The sequence below is a fragment of the Phascolarctos cinereus genome, unplaced genomic scaffold (assembly GCF_003287225.1).
Source record: "Phascolarctos cinereus isolate Bilbo 61053 unplaced genomic scaffold, phaCin_HiC Scaffold_2;HRSCAF=192, whole genome shotgun sequence".
NCBI classification, from domain to species: domain Eukaryota; kingdom Metazoa; phylum Chordata; class Mammalia; order Diprotodontia; family Phascolarctidae; genus Phascolarctos; species Phascolarctos cinereus.
Window position 1 is genome coordinate 241,875,701 of NW_027555625.1, and position 22,562 is coordinate 241,898,262.

Genomic DNA, 22,562 nt, shown 5'->3' on the forward strand with positions numbered 1-22,562 from the left:
AGTGCTTCTACTTAATTGATCTTAAGCAAGTCACTTAGCACCTTAGGACCTCATCTATAAAACAAGGAGTTTGGACTAGATTTTAAGGCTCTTTCTATCTGAAATCCTAGGAAACAGTCACCTTTCATTAAGCAGAGGCTAATTTCTTTTAAGGTTAACTAGTTTTCTACTTTAGGCTTTGAGAATATTAAGCTACAGGACAGGACAAGAGAGAAGAGAGAGAAAGTTGGAAATGTGCATAAATGAGGTTGATTATTTATGTCAAGCCTCCTGCAAATGGAGGGTGACTTTGTATGAGCAATCGTGGAGGAAAGGAGGAAGGGTGGAGACAGAAGGCCATTTCTGGAGGAAGATATGCAAATGACAACTCCACTTACTTCAAGATATACATCTACGGTTCCAGGCATTACGACATAGAGGAGCACCAGGGACTCGAGGCTCTGCCACTTTTATTTTGAGCGTCTTCCAGGGGTGCTAGCACCCCTTCTTCTCCATAATACAAGGTTCATTGCTGTACCTGGGGCCAAGACAGACAGGATCTTACTTTCGACCACAAGGTTATTTCTCTCAGCTCTCTTGGTTAGTCAGGAACCAAGAGCAGATTTGAAAAGGCATATGGATAAGGGTAGCAATCAATCTATGTATAAATCGGGGTCAAGCTGAATTGAGTAAGGCACTTGTAACTGCACCATACCTAATTCATATAGTTTATACCCCAAGGTTCTCTTGCAATGCAATGAAAGGATTTGTCTACTTTAAGTGGCTGAGTGGGCATGTTCTTCTGGAAGAGAGAGGAGTGAAGGGAAAGTCTTTATTCCCAGAAAGCCAGCTTTTGGAGGAGATAAAATACCTGGATCCCCTGACATCAGCAAAACCGGCAATCATATGTTTTATGGGCTACCGTTTACATAACAAAGAGTTTGTGTGTATGCTCAATACACTGTTAGGTATCCTGGAAGACATTTTGTCACAAGGACATACCTGAATTACCTACTGACATTCTGCCAAAATATGACAGGTCCTTAGACCTGTTCTAGAAAGAAAGGGTTTGATTTTAATTTTGCAATAACCCTGTAGGGGCAGGGCCTCAGAGTCAGGCCAGCTTTGGTTAAATCTTTCCTCTGACACCTACTGGCTATATGACCCTGAACATGTCACTTAAGCTCTCAGGAGTCTAGGCATCAACCTGAATTGGTTGGTGGAGTTTCCTCATATTGGAGCCCTCCAAATCAATGGAATCACAGGTCTGGTCCCTAGCCTATGACTCCATATTTGGGGAGAGTGCACCTGTCACAGAAATATGTATGTGTTTCCACTAGATGGTCCAATCTTTATCAGTCACAAAAACCCATGCAGAAAAAGTAAATTTATTAGTTGTTAGTAAGCAGCAGGATGTCTGCTGGCTGTGATGTTATACCAGAAACAGACTCATGATAATAGACACCCTTGGAGCAGTTATAGCAATAATAATGTTATTTTACAAAATTATTACTACTGCTTCCATTCACTGAATGATGCCTTATAGGGGAATAATGTAATTGTTTATTACACCCCTCCACCATAGAAACAGCTTCAAAAAATATTTAGATCACCACACTAGGAATCCAACACCCATGATTGTATGAGGCCATGACAGCATGTACATGTGGTATAGAGAGCATGTGCGCACTGATTATATGCCTGAGAGTTTGGACTACATAATGCCTGATTCCTCTTCCAACTCTGAAAGTCTATGGCTAACAAAACACAAGATGATCTACAATCAACATGCTTCTGATATTCTCATGCATAGCCAAATTATCCTTAATTTGGTATTTGAACCAAATCAAAGGAGCAGTGTCACAGTGGGTAAAACCCTGAACGAGGAGGTCAGGAAAGCTGAGCTCCGGTCCTGGCTTTTTTCCCAACAACCTTGCAAAGTAGATAGTGTGGGTTTTATTACCATTTGGAGGAAACTGGGGGCCAGAAAGTTTAAGTGACTTGTCCATGGTCAAATTATCTAGTAGTGTAAAGGCTGAGGTTCAAAACAAGATCTGTGACTGCATCTGTGATGTTCTTTGCATTATGTTGCCTCTAAATATCTGGGTCACATTAGGCAAGTCTCAACTTTTTTTCAGTCTCAATTTCCTCATCTATAAAATGAGGGAGTGGGAGGAGGCAGGTGGCCTCTGAGGTTCTATCTGCTTTAATGCTACTTGTCTTTGATGGTGCTTCCACTTTTTCATTGGGACCACTTTGGATTGAACTTTTAAAATTTCCTGAAGTAAACACTGACATTCAAAACCTTTAGAGTGAGACTCAAGATTTTATATGTTGCCCTTTCGAGAAGAGCAGTGAAGCTGACCGATGAGGATTTGATTGGGAAGATCCAAGTTTTGCTGCTCTCAGCTTCATCTGATACATGCAGAATGCCTGGATGCTCTGCTTACGCTTCAGGCGGCGTGCTATTTCAATTGGCGTTTCTCCCTTTAAGTCCTTCTCACTGAGAACTGCATCATAATCAAGAAGTAGATTTATACAGCTGACGTGTCCCATGGCTGCAGCAACATGAAGAGCGGTTCTGCCCACTGGTGTTTTGGCCAAACAATTAGCACCTGCAAAAGTAAATAGGCCATACTGTGGAGTTTTGTTTTGTTTGTTTGTTTTTTACCCAGAATGCAAAATAGCACATTCAGTAACACATTCTGGAACAACTGGAAAAACAGAATAGTACTCAAATTCTTTTAAAACATCATCTTTTAAGATAGCAAAACCTTAACACTAATGAACATATTTCTTTCTTTTTTTTCTTTTTTTGGTGAGTCAATTGGGGTTAAGTGACTTGCCCGGAGTCACACTACTAGTAAGTGTTACATCTCTGAGGCCAGATTTGAACTCAGGTATCCTGACTCCAGGACCAGTGCTCTAGCCACTGCACCACTTAGCTGCCCCTAATGAACATATTTCTTAATAAAATGGTGAATTCCTTGCAGGCAGGGGCCAAATCATAGAAGTCATAGACCCGCTGCTTTGGAGTCTCACCTTAAATGGGATGGAAACACAATAGGGGTTTAATAAGTAACAAGGAGGCAGCTAGTTGGGTGGCTCAGTAGATAGTGTTGGGCATAGAGCCAGGAAAGCCTGAGTCCAAATCCAGTCTCAGATACTTACTAGTTGTATGACCCTGGGCAAGTCACTTAACCTCTGTTTGCCTTAATCCACTGGAGAAGGAAATGGCAAACCACTCCAGTATTTTTTGCCAAGAAAACCCCCAAATGGGGTCACAAAGAGTCATAAATGACTGAAAAATGACTCAACAACAAAAACTCAAGACCATTACATAACAAATGGTCTTGGGAGAATGGACTCTGCTTTATTGTGTCTTCAATTCTACTCCACCACTTCTGGAAGGCTTACAGATTGCTTCACATTGTCAGACAGCAACCATTGAGCCTCCATCATCTATCTATATTGATATTGTATTTGGTTTTCACCTCTAATACAAATAACTATAATATAAGATGATATGTAAGGTTATAGGTTTTATTGTAAAGCTAAATTGTGAGCTCCAAATTCATCCACTAAGCACATAATGTGTACACAGGGCACTGTGCTAGGTGCTAGGGAATTTATTTCAATCTGTGAACACATATTAAGTACCTACTATGTGCCAGGCACTGTGCTAGGTGCTAAGAATACAAAAACAAAACAAGTCCCAGGTTAAAACATTAAAATGTTCTGAGAAGGTAAAGTTGCAGTTGGGCTGAGCTGAAGGTACTGAATCAGATACACTTCTACCCAAGCTAGTCAGTTTCTAAGCCAGAGCTGAAATCAGTGCTGGGATCCTTACCTGGGAACCCCCCAACTCTCAAAAGCTACTCTGCAACTTGCAAAGTGAAGGGTAAACAGGAAGGCCAGAAAAATAATTAGTGTTAAAATAATAAAAATTTTAATTTTTAATAAAAACAAGAATTTAAAAATAAATATTTTAAAATAAATAAATTTGAGGATTTGAATTTAATAAATAATAAATATAATAAAATAAATATTTAATATTTATAAATATATAAAGAAGATAAACTTAAAATTTAAAAAGAAAATAAAAATAAAAATTATGAAATTTAAATAAAAATATATAAATAAAATAAAAATAAAATAAAAAATTTAAAAAAAATTTTAAGGGAGTCCAGTTGAGAGAGTTTTAGTGGAAAGATGGGCTATAAGGTGGAGGCAGCTAGATAGCTCAGTGAATAGAACATCGATCCTAGAGTCAGGAAGACCTGAGTTCTTCAAATTCTGCCTCAAACTCTTACTAGCTGTGTGGCCCTGAGCAAGTCACTTAACCTCTGTTTGTTTTAATCTACTGAAGAAGGAAATGGCAGACCATTCCAGCATCTTTACTAAGAAAACCTTACAGACAGTATTGGCGTGCTTTGCTCCATGGTTTTACAAAGAGTAGGACATGACTGAACAACAACAGGATATAAAGTAGAATAACCAAAATGTTCGTATTTTATTCTTTCTGTCTCAAGTGTAAGATGGAGATCATAACATCTCCCTCAGAGGGTCGTTATGAGGATGAAATGAGATAATATCTGAAAAGTGCTTAGCAAAGTGCCTGGCACTTAGTAGGCACTTAATGCTTATTCCCCCTACTCGAAAGTCTGATGCATGCAATATGAATTAAACAAGGTAAATTATAAGCTGTGAGGTATTAATATTACCATTTTCTAGGAGAAAACGTACAGCTTCAGTATGGCCTCTATGTGTTGCAATGTACAAAGCCACAAAAGCTCTGTCAGCTATCCATTCCTTATATTTCTCTGCTCTTAAAAGTGTAGAATGTGGAGTTCTGTAGAGAGAATCTTCAGTAACACCTAGACAAGATAGCTGGGGAGAAAAATGGAATTACCATGAAATAAACAAAATATGCAAAAACCTAAGAATACTTAATCAGTTTAGATATACTTAATTAGGAGAGGTGTTCAATCATCTATCCAGCAGTTTCTAGAAAAGAAGGCTCATGGTGGAGATAAATAAGTATAATGCCCTAAACGAAAGCTTGGAAAATATTCTAAAAAGGATAGGTGGCACTAAAAATAATAATAATAGCTAGCATTACCTAGCATCTACTATGTGCTAAGTGCTTTACAAATATTATCTCATTTGATCCTTAAAACAACTCTAGGAGGTAGGTGTTGTTATCATCCTCATTTTATCATTGAGGAAAGTTAGGCAAACAGATGTTAAATTACTTGCCCAAGGTCACACGGTTAGTATCTGAGGCTTGGATTTTAACTCAAGTTTTCCTGATCCCAGGCCCAGTGCTCTATCCATTGTACCACCTAGCTGCCTCAATTTGTATAATGCTATGTAAATGTTCAGGAAATACTGATCTGTTTTGAGAAACAGTGAAGAAAACTCTTTGGATGGTCAGGTCAAATCAAGACATTGAACAGAAATATTATATAATACCTAATAAACAGGAAGACTTATTCTTCTGTACTTAATTTTTGTGTAAAAATTTAAGGAAAAAAGCTTAAGAATATACTTCTCTAGAATTTGACTTTGCTTCATAAAGAATAACATTCATTTAAAGAAACATGAAAACACCTTACTAGTGTCCCCTTCCATTGCAGCCAAAACAAGTTCTTGCCATCCATCCTGATGCCAAATACACATTGAAAGAATTCCACCAGGAACAACATCATGGAACCCTAATGTGGACTCGTCCATCAAAATTCCTACAAGGAAATTCCCCCCACAAAAGAATAAAGTATTACACACAAATTATTACACTGGACAGCTAAAGAGGTTCTCTGACATTTGATATTAAAAAATTGTTCTGAATTTTATAAACAAATCTCACTTGATGAATTTGTACAAATCAGCTTTATTGTACTTACCAGCCTTTTAAAATGTAATTTGGTTCATATATATCAATAACAAAAGATAACAATGACAATTTTAAAATAAAAAATTTCAACTATACTATGGAAAGATGCAGAGGTCAGTAAAATCATTATATGAATTGACTCCTTTGAAAGTAGATTTAAAGGTATGTGTTAGAATAAAATTTGCTTATAGTATTGTACTATTATATATTATATTACACACAATATAAGCATAAACTATGATTCATGTTATTAGCTGCTAATGGGATAACAATGTCATATTTTTCAAAAATGTTAGCATGTTAATGAAATGCTCACAAGGTCCAACCCAAATATAGCAACATGTAAGTGACTAATGCTGGCATTTACCAGAGTTTGAATATGCAATGGACATTAGATCATATATGTAGATGTTAGAACAGCATTTATATGTTATATAGCAGCATTTGGGGAAGGCTTCTATGAACCAATAACTTGAGGAGTGTTGCTTTCAAGTATATAATGTAACTTTCATTAAATGTTCTCTATGTCCCTGTGTTCTTTTTAGTATTAAACTGCTTTTTTTCGTAAGTAGCACAAAAGTAAACATCAATCCAATACAAATGCAATTAATCATAAATTCCAAATGAGAAGAATGAGGTTCAGGGCAATACTGTACAAATAAAAACTATATCTACAGTATAAGTTGCCAGAAACTTGGAGCAGACTCATTAATTAGGGTCCTGTTTATAGTGTCAAAGGATAATCATGGGGCAGCTAGGTGACGAAGTGGATAGAGCACCAGCCCTGAAGTCAGGAGGACCTGAGTTCAAATCCAGCCTCAGACCACACATTTGACACTAGCTGTGTGACCCTGGGCAAGTCACTTAACCCTAATTGCCTTAAAAAAAAAAAAGGATAATCATGAAACTGAATGAAGACCCTATCCCTTCACAAGAACTCTAAAAAAATATACTAAGATGGCTTGATGTTCTTCTAAGGGAAAAAAAGGTACAAATAACAATTATCGGTATTTTTTAAAGAATCTTTAAAATATTTTGATATTTGACTATGTTTAACGTGTTTAGTCTCAAAAGCTTTTTATATAGCACTTTAAAGTTTAAAAAGCATTTTTCACACAACCCTGTGAGATAAGTTGTACAAACACTACCCCCATATTTTCTTTTACAGCTCAGGAGACTGAGAATTAGAGAGGTTAAGTGGCTTGCCCATAATCACAGAGTTACAATTAGTAAGTGGCAGAGCCTAAATTCAAACCTAGGCCTTCTGACTTCAAGTTCCGCACTTGTTTATCAATAGGCCATTTTGCCTCCATATTGACATTATCAACATCCTTCAAAGCATCCAAGGGCATTTCTTTCCCTACCCAAGCTTCTGGAGGGCAGGAAATATTCTTTTTTTTGTCCCTGTGTCTCCAACACTTAAATATTTGCTGAGTTAATTTAATCAAGTGTGAATGTTTCCTCCCTGCCATAGTTTTTGAGTTTTATAAACATGTCAATGCTTAGATTACAAGTATGCATTCAAAACTGGTGCAGTGCTAGCATCTTTTCCAGCTAGGTAGGACCCGTCAGGGCTTCTACCAAAGCTCCTAGGATCACTTCCACATCAAGACGAGGTTCAGAATTCCACCTTAGAAGAACATATTAGTAACAGAATAAAACATTTTTAAAACAAAATAGATTCTACCAATTTTAAAATATAAAACTAAAATTTCTCCTTTAGGGCATCTTAAAAACTTTTCAACATATTTCAATGTCTAAAAAAGAAAAAAAGTAATCATCAAAAATAAAAAAGATTAAAAATGAAGAGAAACATTTCACAAGACTACTTTACTATTCACCCATTTTTCTCTCCATTATGTTCTCATCTCTGCAAAAATCAGCTCTTCACATCCCCCTGGCCCAGTTTAGAGCCAAAAGACTTTTTTTTTTAAACTTCCATGCTTCCAGGAAGCCTCTTGTTTCAATGCGAGTGGGGAGAAGATGGATCATGTACTCAGATTCCTAGAATTCTGGCAATAGTGAAAGGAGAAAATCATAGTCCCCAAATTTATCTGAGACACTTAAGGGTGAAGGAAGCCATCACGTGATTTGGGATCCTGCACTTGGACAGGATTGTGAGATGTGATTAGGTATTTGAGGTCTTGAACCCCCAAAGCAGGATCTGGGGTCTAGGCTACAAATAGGATGAGAGCAGGGATGAGATCCTGAGGGCTAGGAAGAGTGATGGTGCGATGTGGGGGTCATCGAGATTGGGGGCTGCAGGTCCTGGTTTCGGTCAGGAGGTGTGGGCTTTGGGGTGCTGGTCCTAAGCAGAGGAGGCCAGTTGGGGATGCTCGCAGGGGAAATGCCGGGCGGACGCCCAGAAGGATCAGGTCCTGAGCAGGTTGCACGCGAGGCTCCACCTTGGTCCAGGTACAAGATGCACTGGAAGTGGAAAGGAATCCCGGCCATCAAATCCAGCTCTTCCTTCAGCTCCCGCACGGTGGTGTCGCCGTGGCAGCTGGACAGCCGGTAAATCTCTCCGGTCTCCTCCAGCCGTACTCGCAAAGAGAACGACTTGCTGGGATTGGGCGAACGGCTCTGGGAAGGGCGCTGCAGCCCAAGGCCTCGTGGGGGCGCTGGAGAGAACTGCAGCGCCCCGCGCAGCGGCCCCTGAGCCAGCATCCCAAAGCTCTAGCGCAGCCGCAGCCGCAGCTGCCGCGGCCCCACCCCCAACCGACCATGACCCCCGACCCCCCCACCCTGACCCCTCCCAATCCCACCCCGAGCCTGGGCCTCAGCCCCAGCCTACACTGGGGCTCACCGCGCCAGCGCAGGGCCAAATAGTGCAGGCACCGCCCGCGTTGCCATGAGCAACGGGAGCCCGCTCCCTTTTGGGGCCTTATGAGGAGACAACTAGAGCACGAGCCTGCGGGGGCGGGGGGTGGAGAGAGGGGCGCAGCGGGGCCGCTCCGAGCTTGGGAAGCACGCGGGATCGTGGAGCTAAAAGGAATGCATCTCGTGGGCCATCCGCTGCATCACATTCTTCAAATAATCCCGAAGAATCCCCCGCCCTCCCCCCATGTAAGCCCCTCCAGGGCAGGAATGGACCTTTCTGTCTTCATATTCCCAACACTTAAATGTTTGTAGAATTGATTTAATCAAGGGTGAATGCTTGCTCCATACCTAGTTTTTTTGAGTTTCTGTGGCCAAAATGAAATCACCTGCTGGCTAGAATAAACCTGTGCCCACTTAGGGGGTCCTTGGGTCACAAGCACTCATTCCAAGTTTGTATAGGTATATAGTGAGAAGATCAGTAGTGATGTAAGTGACCCAAAAGTCAGGGAAGCTGAGGCCCAGACCGAACTTGCCCAAGGTCACCCAGATAACTGGCACCTTGGGTTGGCACCAATTGCTGATCCTCCTTTACAAGGTCTAAATGACTAATAAGAGAGGACACCCCCCCCCCAGTTGTCACAAGACAGTGTATTTCCTTAACCTCTGTAGAGATGGACAATAAAAGCCTCCATGAACTCCTGGAGGATAACCTCCTCTTTCCACATAAGAGGGAAAATTTCAGTCAGCTTTGGTATAAACAATGGACCCACACACACACTTATAAATCTCAGCTGGAATAGAATCAGCACCAGGTGCTTTGCCAGGAGAGGACCTAATGCCATTGGAAAACCCTTCTTCAATTGGAAGTTAGGCTAGAGAGGGACTGACTTCAACCTGAGGTAAACAGTCAATGGCTTCAGTATTGGTTGATAATGGTCTGTTGAGAACATCATGGAAGTGTTCAGATCATTCTTCCAAGATCATGTCCTTATCACTAATCAATGTGGCTCCATCAGCACTGAGTAGTTGAAATGCACCAAATGCCTTTGGCCCATAAATAACGGTCAGGGCATCATAAAAGCTCTTTGGATTGTTACTAGCAGTGTAAGACTGCATTTCATCTGCCATCTTACTAAGACAAGTGTCCTTCATCTCCCTAAGCTTCCCTTGTACTTTAGTTTTGATGGAATTAAATGCTGTCTTGGAGACCAATGAACTGTCTTGCTGGTCAACCAAAACTCCAATGGGCTGGCCACATTGTTTGAAAGCCAAATGTATGCTTGCCTAAAAGACTTTTATAGAGAACTTACACAAGGCAAGTGCTCATATGGTGATCAAAAGAAGCAATACGAGGACACTCTCAAGGTTTCTCTTAAGAACTTTGGAATTGTTGGTGTGACATATGAGACACTGGCATAGGACCACCCAGCGTGGCATGCTTTTCTCAAAGAAAGTGAAGTGCCGTATGAGCAAAACAGAATTGAAGTAACTCAAAAGAAAGGAGATACGAAAATTTAGAGAATCCACCCCAGAAATTCACATGGACTCTTTGTGCCCGACCTGTGGTAGAACATTCCAAGCTTGTATTGGTCTGAGCAGCCACAGTTGGGCACACTGTGACTTGACTCTAACATAGTGATGTCCTTTTTGGCCTCTTCGAGAACGAAGGGCAGCAACCAACCAACCAGTTATGCCTTGGTGCTGAGATTCAAATAAATGTTATATCATCAGTCACCATTGACTATGGCACTTGATAGTCTAATAAATGTTGACATACTTCTGGAGGACATGAATTATACTGAGTGTCCAAAAAGTCTTTGTCCCATTTTAAGCATAAAGTTGCACTAAACTTTTGAGACACCCTGTATATCAATATTGATCTTCTGACTATATAGGTGTCTCTCAGTTTCTTACGCATACACACATATATAAATATAAACACCATTATTAACAATAACACATTCATTTACATATGTATAAACAGGTATACGTAGATATAAACATTATACAACTGACAGACTATATATGTCATATATACATATATGTCATGTTCATGTGTTTGTATATATATACATATGTGTGTGTATAAGAGAGAGACATATACACTGAGGTCAGTATTGATGTACAAGTTGTCTCAAAAGTCTTAGTGCTATTTTATATCTCTCTCTCTCTCTCTCTCTCTCTCTCTCTCTCTCTCTCTCTCTCTCTCTCTCTCTCTCTCTCTCGAAATATATAGGGGCAGCTAGGTGGCATAGTGGATAGAGCACCAGCCCTGGAGTCAGGAGGATCTGAGTTCAAATGTGACCTCAGACCAAACACTTGACACTTACTAACTGTGTGACCCTGGACAAGTCGCTTAAGCTCAATTGCAAAAAAATAAACAAACATCTTGTTCACTTATCTCAATTGGGCCTGATTCTTTCATGACCCCATTTGGGGTTTTCTTGGCAAAGATGCTGGAATGGTTTGCCTTTCCTTCTCTAGCTTATTTTACAGATAAGGAAGCTGAAGCAGACAGAGTTGAGACTTGCCCAGAGTTACACAGCTAGTAAGCGTCTGAGGCTGGATTTGAACATATATGCATATATGTATGTATAGGTATATATTTTTGAATATACATGTGTATATGTAAGATAGATAGACACTCGTGGATTGTCATGGCATCTCCTCTCTCAATATATATGTATATACATATGTGTGTATATGTACACACACACACACACACACACACATATGGAGAGAGAGAGAGAGAAGTAGGAGAGAGAATGAATTCTTTGGTCCATGACAATCCATGAAAAAAAAAAATGAAATGGTTCAAAAAAGCCTGTGCATTCATAATTCTACAGCAATGGTGATAGAGTTGTGGGAAAAGGGGGCCACAAATGCTAAGAATTAAATTGATTTTATATCATCAACAAACAATTTAACTATGTTACTGTTGGTACACTAAATGTGAGGTCCTTGTCCAATATTACTAATGAGCAGACATACTTCTGCAGGAATTGAATTTTATGTTCATATAAAATTTTATATTCAATATATACTTTTATATTTGTATATAAATATAATTAATCTAATTGTATATTTATAAACAATGATGTATAAATATATATTTACATGTAATTCTGTACATACAAATATATAAATATATTTACATGTCATTGTCGAGAGAGAGAGAGAGAGAGAGAGAGAGAGAGAGAGAGAGAGATTTTCTTACTATAAATTCAACCATTGGCGAGTTGGTCATATAACAAGAATGAGGCTTAACAGCTGGACAGAGTGGGAATAAAAGGTGAACAAATGGACCAGGTGCTGCATCACCACCCATAGAACGTTAAAAAAAAAATCTAGATAAAGGCTGCCAAGACATTAGTTGGGTAAATCCTCTGTGGAAGACTTTATGGTAGCATACAGACAAGAATTACGCAGAACGAGAAGGAATGAATAATAGGGATGTATGCATCTTTGAAGAACTATCAACAGCTATCAAAGTATTAGCTTTTTTTTTTTAAGTTCTGGTATTGGGTAATCCTATTTGGGGAATGTGATTAATTAACCCTTCTTACTTCAACTTGGCTTAGATTTTTATCAAAGTCTAGTACTTGAAGGTTGTCATGTGGATGAGAGATTCAACATCATCATCATTATTAATAACCATAATAATAACTGACATTTCCATGGAATTTTAAGATTTTATAAAAGACTTCACATATACTATTATTCAGTCCTTGAAACAAGTCTGTGAGGTATGTATGGCAGGTACTATCATCCCTAGATCCCAGATGGGGAAACTGAGGAACAAAGTTTATTATAAACAAGGACATATACCTGCATACATATACATATATATGTGTATGTATATGTATACATGTGTGTGTGTATGTAATCCTTAAGGTTTGTAAATTTTTTTACTGACAACAATCCAGTGATGCAGTGACTTATCCATGGTCAATGGTCACATAATGAATTAGTGTCACAGGCTGCATTCAAAGGTAGGGGTAACTCACAGAGAGAGAAGAGAACTGCTTTTACTATCAGATGATCTGGATGCAAAATATTGTGTCTGAACATGAACAGATCCCTTCATCTCTTGGTCTCTGTTTAGAGATCATCCAGTCCAGTCCTTGTATTGTACACATAAGGAATCCAAAGCCCTTATCAGCTCAAAATCCAACAATCTTAAATTGCATCAAAACAAATTTTAATTTATTTTAAAGAAAAAAAAATCCTGACAATTTTTTTTGTTCAGTCATTTCAATCATATCTGACTCTTTGGAACCCATTTTTGGGTTTTCTTGGCAAAGATATTGGAGTGGTTTGCCATTTCCTTCTCTAATTCATTTTTGCAGATAAGGAAGCTGAAGCATAGTCAAGTGACTTGCCCAGTGTCACACAAATAAATGAGGTCAGATTTGAACTCAGGAAGATGAGTCTTCCTGATTCCAAGCCCAGTGCTCTATCCACGGTGCTACCTAATTGCCCTTTCTGACAATTAGAGCTTTGCAAAAGTGAAATGGTATAGTCCCCTTCACCTAATATATAGACTGTATGCTTAACGTTTGTTGAATTGAATACCGTGTTGTAGAGAGAATTCCAGTTCAGGTAGGCATTGGACTACATGACTTCTGAAGTAATTTCCAACTTTGAGATTCTGTGGTTTTTATCACCAAATATTTCATTTTTTTCTTTTAAAGCAAATATGAAGAAGCTAATAGGCAATTTACAAGTATTTGATCATTTGATGTTTCTCATATTTTTTTTTCATACATGCCTTTGAGCTGTGGATCTTCTGTTCTTTCTGTGGTAAAAGAAATAATATCCTGTATTTGATATCCATATAGTCCATTGAGTTCCAGTGTTATCCACATATGGGGATACCCAATTATCCACATAGGGAGAAATCTAGGCATGAACTATACCTAAGCTTTCTTTTAGAGATTTCCCTGACCAAGGCAGGAGCATTAATGAGCCAAAGAAAATTTGACTGCTTTGGTTGGAGTAAGGTTCACAGAATGGAATTAGATCTGAATCAATAGTCCCTTGGAGTGGGGGGAGGACTGGGGCCATACAGCACACATATTTTTTAATATATACTCATATGTGTACATGTTGGACCCTCTGTAGAGCCAAACTACTTGAGGGTAGGGACTCTCACTTTTTTGTTTTCATATCCACAATGGCTGGCACACTTATAGTCTCTTAAAAGGCTTGATTGATTTATTGATTGATTTGATTTGTTGATTGATTTGTAAGGACACAAATAAGTATGATAAAAGGTAGACAGTAAAGGGGAAGGTGATTAGAAACTGAATTAGAAATGAATCCATTTCATATTATTTTAAAATTAAGTGATTCTATGCATAGAATGTGGATTAGAAAGGGACCTCATTCAAATGCCTAATGATAGCTTTCATATTTCAAAAGTGATGGGTTATCTTCACCTCAGAAAGTGGGTCCTCAGCTTTAACTATATCTGGAACCCAAGAAAGGCCCCAATACTATCCATAGCTACCTTCCCACGTGACATAATTACCTTGTTAGGATATTTACAGCTTCAATATTAGCACCTTATAGGGGACTTGTTGCTACCCTAGGGGTAGAGTTAATTTCCTGGATTTGGCCCCAGAATTAAGGATCATGGGAATTTAGAGGTGGAGGAAACTATAAAAATACAGTCCCATCCTATCATTTCACAGAGGAGGAAACAGGCCCAGGGAGGTTAAATTACTTGCCCAGAGTCACACTAGTAAGTAGTAGAGCCAGGATTCTAATCCAGTGACTTTGTCTCCAAATCCAGTTCCATTTCCATTATTATTCAGTTCAACAAACTAATCAGCTTACATCTGTGAAGCACCTGCTATCTGCTAGATACTGTGCTATGAACTTAGTAAACAAACATAAAAAAAATGAAACAATGCACACATTCATTTGGAGGACATTGTGTCATGTACAAAAAGGTGCTGCCCTAAAAAAGCTTACAGGTTAACACATAAAAGGGAAGGGTATTTTGGTCTCAAAAGTCACAAAGATGGTGATTGGAGTCCTAGGGCAGTCCACTGATACACCCTTTCAGAAATGGTACTGTTTACTGTTCCCGGAACAGTTCCCAGTTCCCAGAAGTTCCAGTTGGAAGAGTAAGTATAGGGAATTCATGATGGTATCCTACACAGGTAGCAAGAATGCATCACTGAACTTCTTGAATTGGGCTCTATCCCAGGGCTGTATTCATTGTCCCATTCTGCTACATAAAGCAAAGGTCCAGATAAGCCCACACATATTGTGTAAAGCATCTCAAAAAGTCTGAGCTTTTAGTCCCAAAACCTGCTTCACTGTGCAAAGTGCTGTTGGTTTTAATTTAAAACAAAAACAAAACCTTTTATTTTTTTCAGAAAAAAAATCTCAAAAAGTTTGAAAAAATACTGTTTTAAAAAACATATTTTGCAATACTAACTAGAAGAAATTATTGTTTACTCACTATTAAAAAAACTTTCAATTCAGTAAAGCAAAATGTACTTGTAAGAGCTCTTAACTAACAAACAAATCTCATATGTTTGGTACAAGGTAGAGTTGTTTCCACTCAAATCCCAACTCTAACACTACCTTGAGACAATTTACTTACTCTTCCTTTTGTTGTTGAATGGTTTCAGTCTTGTTCATCTAATACTGGAGTGGTTTGCCATTTCCTTCTCCAGCTTATTTTACAGATGAGGAAACTGAGGCAAATAGGGTTAAGTGACTTGCCCAGGGTTGCACAAGTGTAAGTGCTGCTGGATTTGAACTCATCTTCCTGATTCTGAGTCCAGTGCTGTACCCACTGCACCACTTAGCTGCCCCATTTCCTTACCTGTAAAAGAAGGGATTGGACTAGATGGCTGGAGTCCACTTACAACTCTAGATTTGACTCCGCACATATGTTAGGATCCTTCAAGATTCCTTCAAGATGCAACAGGTAACTGATGTTCTAATGGAATAGAATGTGAATTCCTTCAGTAAAGGGACTGTTTTTAAAAGCCGTATTTAAATTTCTAGCAGTGAAATAGTAGGCACTTAATAAATGCTCAATGAATTGTTATTATGGTAGGCATAAACCTGGGAAATGTTTGCTTGAACTTGTTTGCTTCAGTTACAGAAGCTGTCCAGCAAGAAATCCAAATGGAAGAGATTCTTTATAGGTAGGGGTTCTTAACCTGCAGACTACAGTTCCAAAGTTTCCTTGGATAAATTTTATACGGTTCAAGAACTTAGCAGAAAAAAAAACCATCCTTATTTCAATAATTGGTTTCCTTTGTAATTCTATGTGTTTTATTTTATGCATTTAAAACGTTCTGAGAAGGGTTCATCAGCCTGCCAAAACAGTGGAGAGACTATCAAAAAAAAAAGTTGAGCCTTTGCTATATAGAGATGATGAGATCCTCCAGATACTATTTTGGGGTTAACTGTTGTGATTTCATCAAATCCTGCAACACTGCAGAGATTGCTAAATGAGATTCATAATTATTCAGTTTGGCCTGACCATCCACAAAGGAAAAAACAAATGGATGCAGACTGCATTTGGATGGACAGGACAGAAGTGGTTCATCATCATAATATACCTTTGACACACACTGCAGATAGGCAAAGAATCAGCCCATTATTAAACAGGAGGAAGACAGCAGGCAGGACTGCACTTGGGAAATTTTAGATCTTTCAGAGACCCTAAGCTACTCTCTGAAACAAAATCCCATCTTCTTAAGTCTGAGAGGGAGACGTATGTAGTGGTTTACTGAAGTGGAACAAAACAACATACAATAAATTCCAGCCATGTAAAGACAACAGCAAAAATGTAGTCTACACATGGTCAAATATGAGGAAAACAAGAATACAGGTACTACATTAAATCTTTTGGGGTGAGATTTTTGTTGAGTTTTTGGTCAAGATATGGATTTCATCATTTCTCGCATAGAAATTCCTTGCTCTGATATGCAAGTGACTGTCATATGGTCATAGAGTCATATATCTGAGGCAGGGCTTGAATTTGGGCCTTCCCACTCTTAACCTACCTTTCATCTATTACCTATTGTTTCTCTGGTGATAGGGAGGGCAAATAATCAGTAAATAGTAAAAGTTAAAGACAGTACAATAAAGTCTCAAGGTAATTTGTTGGTTTCAGAATACGTTTGTTTCCCTACAGCTTTTGTTCATTTATTTGAATACCTGTTCTTATCAATGGAGACCAATAAAATTTCTATTTAAAAAAAGAGAACATATACATTTCATAAAACAATCATGAGGTTTATTGAGATAAATACAAAGTTACATAGATTCTATATTTTGACAATCAGTGGCACTTCCAGAGTGTCCCCACTTATTTGGGCTCTAAAACACTGTTTTCTGTCACCAGGGCAATATTCTGTTAGATGCCATGTTTCTATCATTTACATAACATAGGTAACAGTGAGTTTGAATTCTCAGCAACATGACTAACATGCTTTGGATACAAGTGCCTGATAATCTTCTATAGTATCCAAACAATATTGCACCACTAATGTTAATTTCATGTCCCTTAGCTAGTAAAATTTAAATTAAATTCTTACTGCTGTTATGAAAATGTACCTTTGCTGCATGTGTATTTAAAGTATATTTTTTTTGCATAATTCAAAGTAAACCATCTTGAGGAATTATATGTAAATACAGTTTAAAATCATCATAATATACCTTGTCTAAAAGAGCTGCCTTAGTCATGCTTAAAAATCATATTTCCAGGATGAAGGAAAAAACGGACATCTTAGAAAGATGAGCAACTTTGGCAGATCTGCACATTGCCTGATGTTAGAAAGTTCTACATTTCCCCCCTCTTCTAATGCATGCAGATATCCATTTACACAAATTTAGAAAGCTCTATCAAAACCCGTCAAGTTTTTAAATGGGAATGAATTTTTGGAGTTTGAAAGGTACTTAAAAAAAAATTTAACAATGGAAACATTTTCATTTTGGAAAAGTTAGAAAATGGCCTATTATTTAACAGCACATTCAACTAAATATCCTGTGAGAAACACACTATGTTTTCAGTTGAGTACCTGAAGAGAAGAGACTGCTTAACAGAAGCAGGAAGCTTCTAAGTGATGATCAATTACAAACACTCAAAACATGTGTCTATGTACACTTTTTAAAAAGTGTACATAGTGCTAAGAAATTTAATGATAGGAAAAAATAAAATGGAAAGTAAGGAAGAACAATTTAGAAAATCTGAGTTATTTAAAAACACTCAAATATTAGCATTAGAAAAGATATTAAAACTACAAAAAATACTTTTTGCAGAGAAACCAGTCATAAAAAAATTTTTGCATTGGAGAGGCATTCATATTAAATCACAGAAAAATTTTAATGTACAACTGGAATTTTAGAGCTTAAATTATCTACCAAAACACTAACATATTTACAAGTTCTAAAAGCATGTAATATATAATCTATCATGCAAAATTCCAAACACTAAAATACAAACATAATCTGGTAGACTTTTATATAAAATTAAACCCTACACAAAATGCAAAATTCCAGTTGTACAAATTCTACTTGCTGCTAGGCTAACAATTCACTTAATGTTACAATTAATTTCCAGACAATAAAGTAATCAAAATGGCTTGTTATATAGTAAAACTGTATCTCCATCTATTTACATTAGTTAGCTCTGTTAGATGTTTGAAAGCTCATATTTTAAAAAGTGTACCCTTAATGTACTAACCTGTACTTGAAAAAAGTCGGCAAAGTATCCCCCCACAAATCAAAAGTCAATAATGTGTTTGACATTTTAACCTGTGTACTTTATTTTCCACCTAGCCCAGAATGGTAACCATTTCTCTGCATTGAATTTTAGGCTTTGTTGTTATTTTAAAAATAATGACCTAAAAAAGAATCAAAAAAACAAGCCATGCATGCCGAGAAATTCTGTCACTTCAGAAAGCTATCCAAACTTATGAAGGAAGTACAGCACTAACATACACTCCCTCCACAGATCACTCTTTGAATACAAACTGGAATGCTTATCTTTAGCTTATATTTCATTTCTCAAACAGAAAAGGAAATAAAAATTTACACAGGTATACATGTATTTAGATTTGGGCTTCTGTAGTAAACAGACCATAATGAAAAGCAAAATAATCACCTAATGACAATTGGTCCAAATACAGCAGTTTCTTCTTATTCTAAACCATACATATGTCTGGATTTTGTGTTAAGAAGTACTTAATATTGTGTCCCCCCTCCCCTTCTTCTGCAACAATCACTATACATATAATATGTATATTGATGTGTTAGTTACCTACATAGTTTCCTACTTCTGTTAAGTTTCAAGAACTGCGGCCAGTTACTACCCGTACATTTCAATCAGAAATTTTGTTTCCACATTCACAAATGTGTTAATATAACCAATGAACTTTTAATTTTATATAGTTTCATACCTCTGGCAATGGCCAATGTATACATTTATGAATATAATATAGTTCTAGCAGCAAGAGCAAGAAATAGTTAAGTGCTTAAGAAAGTTTCAATAACAGTTTATAAGAATAAAAACTATCATATAAAAAGTTGTCATATATTTCCTTTAGTATATTTAAGAAAATATTATGTATATTCAAAAGCAAACACAAACTGACCTAATTTGCAACAACAAAGTAGAGTATAAGTGAAAATGATGTATTTATATGGTTTTAGTGATGTGAGGTTGACATTTGATTAATATATAGACTTCTGGTCAAGAATTATTCACATATGTACAATACTTCAGGTAGAATAAAATGCAACACCATAAACTATATTAAAAAGTATCAGTGCATCAAAATATACAAGTTCACTAAAGTTAGGCTTTAAAGCTGGTAGTAAACTACTTTATTATGAAAAATAATTTTAAATAATATGGTATAAAATTACTATCAGGCAATCTGATGGTATGAAGATTCTAGTTATGCATCAAACTCAAAGGATCTACACAGTATTGGCTCATTTTCACAGAAAGTTAAAGAAAAATCAAGCTTTTAAGTGGAAGGCAAAAGCATAGCAGGGACAGCATAACTGAAATAAGTAACCATCCCATATGAAATGAATGGTGCTGCAGAGGACAGTTTTCATTTAGTGAATGTTATGAATATAAGAAATCTTTTCTCTCCAGGAAGATACAAAACAGTTCCCCTTCTTCATTGTTATCACAAACTGTACATGAAGACTGTAAAATCCACGACTCAGATTTAAACCAAATTAATTCTGTTTTTCTAGAGCAGCTGTGTCCATAATATTTCTTTTTGGCTCTAAGGTGGCAAAAAAGGAAACATCCTGGTCTCGGTCTGATTGCAAAGCTAAGACAGTCTCTTCAACAACTTCAAGATGAGGGTTGCCAGCATTTCTAAAATAAGCTAAAAAAAAGAGAAAGTGATAGTTTTTATCAAGTTTGCCGTGTACTGTGTTTTGATATAGGATGTATTCTTTGAAATTAGAGGAGATCAAAGGTCCTATGCTAATCAGAGTGGGATTGGGTCAAGAAATGGCTCCTGAACTTCCTGCCTGGACCAAGAGGGAAAGCCAGTCAAAAATATATTTTATTAAGTCCAATGTGGATGGTGGATATGAGTTCAAGACAACTTTCCTATTGCTCACTTTAGATTTAAAATTTAAAAACTTGTGGCAATAATGATTCCCCAGCTACAAGACTGCACTACATTTGTTATTTTTGCTAACCATTAATATAGATATTTGCCTTTGATAAAGAAATGAAATACTCTCTTTTACTTCAAACAGAACATACAACAAAATGACACACCCGAATGGCAACAAAACAAAACAACGAATCTACAGAAAATATTAATGCAATAGTATCAGCCTATATTCATATAATGCTTTATGGTCACTTCTTTTACTTCATTTAAAATTCACAAGAAGCTGTGAGATGGACAGTGCAAATTGGAAACTACAGCTCAGAAAGAGAAATGATTTACCCAAGTTCACACAGCTATACTCCTCCCCTACAGTCTCTCTCCTATACCAAACTGTCTCTTTAAGCAGTGCTAAGTCACTCAATTTTTTTTTCTCCAGAATTTAACATACCTTTTTCCATTAGCGTTTGTCTTAGGGCTTTGGCTAGCAAAACTCTTACATTTGGCACAGGATCAGAGGCAAGACTTAAAAGACTGGGAAGTAGGTGCTCTACAAACTGGTCTACAGGTATACATTCCTCTCTTACTACTGCCTATGGAAAAAAACATACACATACAAGCAATCCACACCATTAACAGAAGCTCATATTTGCAACCCACATTTTTCCCATGAAAAATTCTTTTGTAAATCAAGACTTTTCTTGAGCATGGCTGTGTATGTGTTTTAATTTAAAACTTCCACACATTTTCTAGAAATATTTTATTATTTATATTGAAATTCATAAATACACACCACAATTAACCAGTAGCCCAAATGCATAATATACTATAATGACAATAGTACCTTGCATTGAGGAAATTAAAACTATGAGAGGCAATTATGATTTGCTCAAGGTCACATATGAATAAGCTATAGAACTGGGATGAAAATCCAGCTCTCTGTGGACTTTTAAGCCAAGATTCTTTCTAGGCTGTCTTTCTTACTTAAAAGAATAAATAATACTATGGGGAATTTTTGATATTCAATTATTAAATTATCCAAATTTATTATATATAGTAGATTACCATAAGTAAAACTGATCTAGTACCTTGGAAGGTACCTAGCTGCACTATTTTTTTTTTGTCTTTCAACTCTGATTACCAAAAAAAAAAAGCTAAAAGGCAAATTGTTAACATAAGCTATTTTCTCTCCCCACCCCCCACCCAATGAACTTTGTACCATAAAAAAAGTCAGATGAAGTTTTATAAGTTGACACCCCACATTTACACAGCAAGCATATATAATTCCTTGAGCAACAGAGGTTTTTCTGAAATTAGGTACAGCTCTGTTATATCTAAATAACAGCATCAAAAACCTCCTGACAAACACAATCACCAGCTTCGTCAAATGGCTAATTGGGGGAGGAGGGGTTGAGAGGAGGTTTTTTTGGGGGGGGAGGTGGAATACAACTGAAAAGGTGAGGACTTTAGTTCAGGATTTTGAGTTCAAACCAAATAAAGGTGTACACTAAATTCAATATAGAAATGCATTAGACAGTAATTGCCACAGATTTGCTATAAGTAAATCGATTACCTCCTAGCTCAATTTAGTAAGCTTCAGTTTGTAATAAAAGAAGAGGGGGATGGTAGATTATCACTAAAGTGTCCATTATAACTCTAACCATATAACTAAGAAAAAGTTACCAATCTATAACTATGAATCAATAACTATGAAAAAGTTAGCAATATCTAATACTTACATCATACTGGATCAAAAAAATGCATGCTAACCTGACAAATGAATGCAAATGCTTGTCTTCCAACCCACTTGGGACAATGTCGAAATCTTATTATGAGTTCATTGATAAAATTTAACCCCAATGCACTTGCATTGTTTGAATAGAACTTCTGCAAAATTGCCACAACCTGGGAAAAGATTAAAAGAATAGATTAAAGAACTGAATATTGCTCTACCTTAAAGTTTTTTATATACTCTTTCCTCTCTTAACTAATTACAGGCATGGTAGAAGATTATCACCTTAAGCTGTAAGACACTGAAAGAAAAACTGCTCCATAAAAATGAAAATTCAAAAAAGGAGAACCAATTTAAATATGTATATATATACATATATATATATATATATGTAAATATATATCTGTCTTTTCAAGTTTATAAACATTTTCATTTAAACAATAACTGATATAGGCTCTCTACTGTCAACATGCTAGTGAATTACTACTTCAAATATCATTTTCCATTAATGTTT

General features: G+C 37.0%; 2 protein-coding genes across 5 annotated transcripts in view; both read right to left on the minus strand.

Annotated features, from left to right (window-relative positions):
* Positions 1–1,936: 1,936 nt before the first annotated feature.
* ANKRD60 (ankyrin repeat domain 60) lies at positions 1,937–8,572 on the minus strand. Its single transcript, XM_020981358.2, has 4 exons — positions 8,281–8,572; positions 5,593–5,723; positions 4,704–4,869; positions 1,937–2,594 (listed from the first exon to the last, which is right to left on the minus strand). Exons 1-4 carry the CDS (start codon positions 8,540–8,542, stop codon positions 2,299–2,301), a joined length of 855 nt encoding a protein of 284 aa, XP_020837017.1. The 5' UTR covers positions 8,543–8,572; the 3' UTR covers positions 1,937–2,298.
* Positions 8,573–16,945: 8,373 nt separating this feature from the next.
* Positions 16,946–22,562, minus strand: part of LOC110205143 (serine/threonine-protein phosphatase 4 regulatory subunit 1-like) — a 65,026-nt gene continuing 59,409 nt past the window's right edge. For all 4 annotated transcript variants that reach the window (XM_020981452.2, XM_020981451.2, XM_020981450.2 and 1 more), the window contains 3 exons: positions 22,087–22,221; positions 20,768–20,909; positions 16,946–20,079 (listed from right to left, as the gene is read on the minus strand). In XM_020981452.2, the coding sequence (XP_020837111.1) occupies positions 19,925–20,079; positions 20,768–20,909; positions 22,087–22,221 (432 nt within the window). In that variant the 3' untranslated portion in view covers positions 16,946–19,924. The remainder of the gene's footprint in view (positions 20,080–20,767; positions 20,910–22,086; positions 22,222–22,562) is intronic.

Coding starts and splice junctions, on each gene's coding strand:
- ANKRD60 (XM_020981358.2), bottom strand. CDS start 8,542: ATGCTGGCTCAGGGGCCGCTGCGCGGGGCGCTGCAGTTCTCTCCAGCG. Junction 4,870..5,592: donor TGGAAGGGGACACTAGTAAG/GTGTTTTCATGT, acceptor TTTTCTCCCCAG/CTATCTTGTCTAGGTGTTAC. Junction 2,595..4,703: donor ACGTTTTCTCCTAGAAAATG/GTAATATTAATA, acceptor TTACTTTTGCAG/GTGCTAATTGTTTGGCCAAA.